At 44.7% G+C, this 6,716-nt stretch overlaps 1 protein-coding gene across 1 annotated transcript in view; it reads right to left on the bottom strand.

The window, feature by feature from the left end:
- The window catches only part of ADAMTS4 (ADAM metallopeptidase with thrombospondin type 1 motif 4), a gene marked incomplete at its 5' end in the record, with an annotated part of 9,239 nt that extends 4,603 nt beyond the window's left edge, over positions 1-4,636 (bottom strand). The window contains one exon of the mRNA XM_083373952.1: positions 4,598-4,636. Within this exon, the coding sequence (XP_083230078.1) occupies positions 4,598-4,636 (39 nt within the window). The remainder of the gene's footprint in view (positions 1-4,597) is intronic.
- Between the last annotated feature and the right edge of the window lie 2,080 nt (positions 4,637-6,716).

Here is a 6,716-nt window from a genome sequence, read left to right as displayed (position 1 = left end):
AAACCTTTCCCTACATCCTTTGGACCTCTTGACCATGCCAACCAGGGAAGCATGGAAACTGAAGTCCAAGCCCCATCAGGCACTGTCCTGCTTGGAAGTCCTTGAGATGGTCAGAGGAAGTCGCTCAGACTCCCAGTCTCATATTTCAGAAACTGCCTCGTGAGTAAATTCCGGAACTAAACTAGAGAATCAACCCCAAAACTGGCAGCTTGCTCAGACGTAGGAAAGGTCAACACTGCTGATTCTCTAAGGAATTATCTTCGGGTTTGGCAATGAGAATAGAGATGTTCGGGGCACAACGTAGGCACGCCATCATCCCAACTTCCGTGCCGGCTGGATTTCAGGGAAATTGGGGCAAGAACAGGAGAAAAGCCTGGTTATAAATTCTGGAATTTCCACGCTTCTGTTCCTCCTTCCCTTTGCAGACGTGGCAAAGCTCCATTTTTATTTTTATTTTTTTAAAAATTATTTTGCCCGACCAGTGGCGTGAATTAATTAGCCCCCGAAAAAGATGACTTTGCTAAAGGCAAAAAAATTGCCGATCCTTCCCTTCTTCCCCTCCGGCTGTTTCCTCTCGGGAAAGCATAATAGGTATATTTCCACTCAGGTGGAAAGGGCATAAAGTGTGTGGGGGGGATTTTCACCCCTCCTCCCACCTCCTCCGTTTTTCTTTCTTTTTTTTTCCTTTTTCCTTTCTTTTTTGCCATCTCACCAAGATCCAAAAATTCCTTGTTTGCAAAAGCCGAGAGGGCCGGGAAATCGTCCAGCGAAGGCTAGTTTTCCACCCTCTCCGAAGAAGCAAAAAGGCCTCCTCAATGCTGAAAGGTCTTCGGCAGGTCATTTACAGAGGCTGGGATTTGAACCCCGGGCCGGTCGCCGCCGTGGGTGAGGATGAAATTCATCCCAGTTTGTTGGGGGAAAAGCTGCCAACCGCACCGCCTTGAAATGAAGAACGGATCCCAGCTCTTTTAAGTGGAAGGCACTCTGTGCGTGCTCAAAGGCACTGGGAGCGCTGGAACGAGGGCTGCCAAGACCTGACGACGGCTAAACCCGCGTTTGAAAGGCATTTGGCCTACTTCTCTTTCCGCCTCTCTTTGCCTTCCCCTCTTCCCTCTTAATCAACCGCCTTCCAAGATTTTCGATGTAATATTTCCAGCTTTGGCAGCTTTGCATCGTTTGGGAAGGAATGCAAAATTCCCCCCCACCCCACCCCCCACCCCTGCCCCTCTATGGGTTTTATTTGATTTTTTTTTAAAAAAATTATTTTATTTTATTCTGCCTGCTTGGTGGAAAGAAAACTGTTTGCAATTCGGGGTGGGGAAAAAATATAAGGTTTTTATTAGGACTTAATAAGCTTAAAAGAACTCCACTACAGGCAGTTCTCAATTTACAACCTCTGTTGGGATCAGGATTCGCGTGGCTGAGCAAGACAGTGATCCACTTAACAACCTTAGCCAAAAAAATAGGTCGTAAAATTGGCATGAGTCCCTTAAGCATTGCCGGATTTGCTTAACAGCCGCAAGCGATCCGTTTAACAACTTTAGCCCGAACAGGCTCCCTTAACAACTGCCTTGTTTAATAGCGGGAATTCCACCTTCGCTTGCCGTCGCAGAGTGAGGACTACTTATATAGTTTGCCAAAACAGGCATTTTTTTCAAAGCTGGCCTTTGAAAAGCCCCCAAGCCTGTTTCTTGCCTTTCCACGACTCAATTCGGATTTCCAAGGACGCTTCCGTAGAGGGGCTTTAGGACCTCCCTTCCTTGCACCCCTGTTTTCTTGTGCGCCCCCCCCCCCCCCGCTGTCCGTGCAAACCCTCCCTTTAAGTTTTCTTGACTCGGGACATTTGCATCCTCATCCCTCAAGACTGCAAAGGCAGCGGTCCAAACCCCACCGAAGCCTTGGAAACTCAGCTCTCGGAGGATCCTCCGCTTTGTCAGCGCTTGATTGGGGTGGAGAGGACCAAGGAGCTGTAAATGGGGTGCTGGGGGGGGGGCTTGTCTGTGGCCTGCAAGTCTTGGGGTGAATAGCTGGGGAGCGGAGAAGCTCCTCAACCGACGGTAACCTGAGTCTGGGAAGGCCTTCTCGGATCCCGACCAGCTTGTTCTGTTTAATGACCGTGATCAGAGGCTTAATGGCCATCTGGAGATGCTTAGAGACAAGGGATTCCTGACACGTCTCCAAACAGCTTCTGAAACCCCCACACGGATGGGGAAGGGAGCAGGCCGCCCTCTCTCCCAAACGGCCTGACAGGCAGAAATACTTAGCTTGAATCGAGCCAAGGACCTTTTCTGCCCCACCTCTCGCTTGGAGAGTGTGTGTGTGTGTGTGTGTGTGTGTGCGCGGCGCGCGCGCAACAGGGCTGCTGCAGATTTGGGATTTGTAATGCACCTCAAAGGACGATGCATGTTTTGTACACACACACACACACACACACATATATATATATATAAAGAGAGAGAGAGACAGACAGACAGACAGACAGACAGACACACACACACACACACACACACAAATGTCGTTTTGGATCCGGTGAGCTCTCTGGGTTTAGATGGTTGTGTGTGTGATACATATAGATAAGATAGACAGACAGACAGACACAGATAGATAGATAGATGATAGATAGATATTAGATGATAGATAGATAGATAGATAGATAGATAGATAGATAGATAGATAGATAAATAGATAGACAGACAGACAAACAGAGACAGACAGAGAAAGATAATACATAGGTGATAGATAGATAGATAGATAGATAGATAGATAGATAGATAGATAGATAGATAGATGATAGATAGATAGACAGAGAGAGGGGGGGAGAGATGGATAGATAGATGATAGAAAATAGAGAAGAGAGAGAGAGAGAGATGATAGAGGTTTTCATTCCTTAATTATACTGTGATAGGCAAATCTTCTACCCCAATGAATCACAGACTACAGTCTCTTCCATTGGCAAAGCAGGGGAGGGGGTCGCAGGAGACCCAGATCAGACTCAAAGGCTTCCTGGATCGCTTTGGACCGGTCATTTTGTGACCCGGCTGGGAAATGGGCTCGCCCCATCCCGAACACTGAGTCGCATCCAGAGGGAACGGCACGTTTTGTTCTAGGTCTGTTTATCCATCCCGGTGACTAGCAAAGGTTTGGCTGCCTCTTTTCCTCTGGCAGCTCCGAGGCGAATGAAAGAACTTCAGCCTTGCAGGAGAGAAGCCCAAACGAGGAGGCCACCATTTTTGCAGACCGACATCGAAGAGAGCTTGGTGCCTGGCCGTTCAAATTATTTATTTTTATTTTATTTTATTTTAATTTCATTTATATCCCACCCTTCTCCGAAGACTCAGGGCGGCTTACAAGCTTAGCAGTAGCCTTCATTCTATGTATCTGCCTGCTTATTAGGGCTTTCACACACACACACCAAGCGGCATTATTACAAAGTCAGCTTAATTGCCCCCAACAATCTGGGTCCTCAGATTATCCTGGCCTTTGCCCCAAGGGGCTGCTAGAGTCGTATATTTTAACGTGACAGAAAGCTGTGGAAGAAGCGTGGAGCCAGGATAATTGAATGGAAATAAAAGCTTAATTAATTCTGTCCTTGCCTCCTGCAAACCCCCCCCTTCCCATGACTTTGGCTGGCCCAACCTATAATGACAGAACAGGCCACCGAAGGAGACCAAACCAAGCGGCTTTGAATGGGGGGGGATGAACAGCCCTGATTTTTTAAGATACAGCTGGGGATATTGGGTTTTTTTTAAAAAAAAATATTAATTTAAATAAATAAAGGTACAATTTTTTTTTAAAAAAACACCTCCATTTTTTTTTAAAAATGTACCCTTATCTGTTTAAATTTATATTTTTGCACATCTGTTATGTATCAGACTTTGTCTCTTCTCATCATAGGGCTGGCTGGTATCCGATGTTGTCTATCATTTTGATTGATGGACCCTCTCTCTCTCTACTTTTTTCCTTCTCTCTCTTTCTGCTTTTCCCCTTCTCTCTCTCTCTCTCTCTCTCTCTCCTTTTTTACTTCTCTCTCTCCTTTTTTCCTTTTCTCTCTGCTTTTTTCCTTCTCTCTCTCTCTCTCTCTCCTTTATCCTTCTCTCTCTCTCTCCTTTTTTCCTTCTCTCTCTCTCTCTTTTTTTCCTTCTCTCTCTCTCTCTCTCTCTCTCTCTGCTTTTTTCCTTCTCTCTCTCTCTCTTTTTGCTTTTTCCCTTCTCTCTCTCTGCTTTTTCCCTTCTCTCTCTCTCTCTCTGCTTTTTTCCTTCTCTCTCTTTCTGCTTTTTTCCTTCTCTCTCTCTCTCTCTCTCTCTGCTCCCCCCTCCCCCTCCTGTCTATCCTCAGCTGCCTTGGCACAAATCCAGGCACATTTGGGACTCATAGGTCAGAGCTAGACCCAGTGGTGACGTCTCTGGAGGCCTGGCCAAAAACTTGACATGAGAATTTCTCGGAAAAACAGTTGTAAAAGCTCTCGGAGCTCAGCCCTGGGAAGAGAAGGAGAAGAAGAAGAAGAAAAGAAAGAGGAGGAAAAAATAAGGAATCGAGTTTCAGCTGGAGTGCTGGGCCATCTGAATCACTGCCTTGTGAACCAGGCGCCTGGACTCACGTTCTCACATTCTTCGGGCCCGACGTGGTGCGCCACCATCACCACGATAAGCTGCCCAGGAAGAAATCATGAATCCTTCAACATCTTTCTGACTCACTCAGGCTGTTCTGAGCGACGGGGACATTGACCAGGCCTTCCCCAAAGGTCCGAGCCAAGGTGGAAAAGACTGGGGTGATGCCTCCTGGATGTCCGGCTGAGGTCCTGCAGAGATCGGCCAGGTCTCCTTGCACTCTGCCTGGGTGGACCTGGGGGCTTCTCGGGGGGGCTTCTGAGTGGAATGGCTTTCCTGGGGGTGTTTTGGGAACAGGCTAGGTAATATCATCAGTGTATGGGGGAGTGAAGTGGTTTGGTTGTTTAGATACAATAGTTTTCTTTAGCAGTCTTGGCTGGGGTCTTCCTTCCTCCCTCCCTCCCTCCCTCCCTTTATTGCTCCCTCTCCTTCCTTCCTTCCTTCCTTCCTTCCTTCCTTCCTTCCTTCCTTCCTTCCTTCCTTCCTTCCTTCCTTCCTTCCTTCCTTCCTTCCTCGCTCCAATACCTATCCCACATTGTTTTCTACTTTCAGGCAAGTAACCACCCTTGAACCGAGATGGGCAGAGCAAGCTAGTAGACAACAACCCACCCCTCCCAGCCTCCATGATGACGCAACCTAGTCTGGTCATGAAATGTCTGCAGAAGTCAACCGGGCCCTGAGAAGCTTACGGACGCAACAGTTCAGCCCTGAGCTCCCTCTGTTCCTCTAGTTGCGGCAGTTTTCTGAAATCCAGCTGCATTGCTTGAGTAAACACATCCTCGATGGCGGGAGTGTTCCTGTGTTTATAACACAAACGCAAGGAACACAGAAGGAGGAGCGGCAAAAGAGCCAACTCTTTGTGGGACTAAACCCCAGAAGTTGTTGAACTAAAGAGGAATTTCCTGACTTGCGGGAGCGATGAAACAATACAGCTGTTGCCATTCCAAAGTGGTGGATCCTCCATTGCTGGAGATTTTCTTTTTTAGGGGGTGAAAAAAAAAGAGTAGACAGCCCGTGTTCCAGAACAGTCTAACAATTCCTGCACCAGGCAGAGGCTGGGCTAGCGGACCTCTAAGATCCCTCCCAACTCTAGGAAGATTTTTTGCTGACCTTTCTGCTGGTTTTAGCCCCATGTTCTGCAGGAAAACGTCTCAAATTTCCTTGCTTATGAAGCTTTTCTTTAAAAAGATAAAAGAAAAGACTGTTTTTCTTCCTTTTGAGGTGCCTGGACAATAGGCGGTAAAGCAGCCATCCTGTAAACGGAATCCTTTTACAAAATGCAAAAATCCTATTCTTTTATTTTTATTCTTTTATTTTGAAAAACAGCACATGGGAGATTACCACCCCCACCTTAACCATGACGCCAGCCATGCTCTGAAGAAAAAGCGCTGAAATAATAATAATAACAACAATAACAACAAGGTTGGTAGGTGCTCCAAGTGATGAATAGAATAGAATAGAATAGAATAGAATAGAATAGAATAGAATAGAATAGAATAGAATACAGAATAGAATTTAGGAATAGAATAGAATAGAATAGAATAGAATAGAATAGAATAGAATACAGAATAGAATAGAATAGAATACAGAATAGAATAGAATAGAATAGAATAGAATAGAATAGAATAGAATAGAATACAGAATAGAATAGAATAGAATAGAATAGAATAGAATAGAATAGAATAGAATAGAATAGAATAGAATAGAATAGAATAGAATAGAACAGAACAGAATAGAATTTAGGAATAGAATTTAGGAATAGAATAGAATAGAATAGAATAGAATAGAATAGAATACAGAATAGAATAGAATAGAATAGAATAGAATAGAACAGAATAGAATAGAATACAGAATAGAATAGAATAGAATACAGAATAGAATAGAATACAGAATAGAATAGAATAGAATAGAATACAGAATAGAATAGAATAGAATAGAATAGAAGAGAAGAGAAGAGAAGAGAAGAGAAGAGAAGAGAAGAGAAGAGAAGAGAAGAGAAGAGAAGAGAAGAGAAGAGAATTTAGGAATAGAATTTAGGAATAGAATAGAATAGAATAGAATAGAATAGAATAGAATAGAATAGAATAGAATAATGGAATAGAATAGAAT

This window comes from Vipera ursinii (assembly GCF_947247035.1).
Source record: "Vipera ursinii genome assembly, chromosome: 15".
NCBI lineage: Eukaryota > Metazoa > Chordata > Lepidosauria > Squamata > Viperidae > Vipera > Vipera ursinii.
The sequence above is the reverse complement of the archived record's forward strand: the minus strand, read 5'-3'. Positions and strand labels throughout refer to the sequence as shown.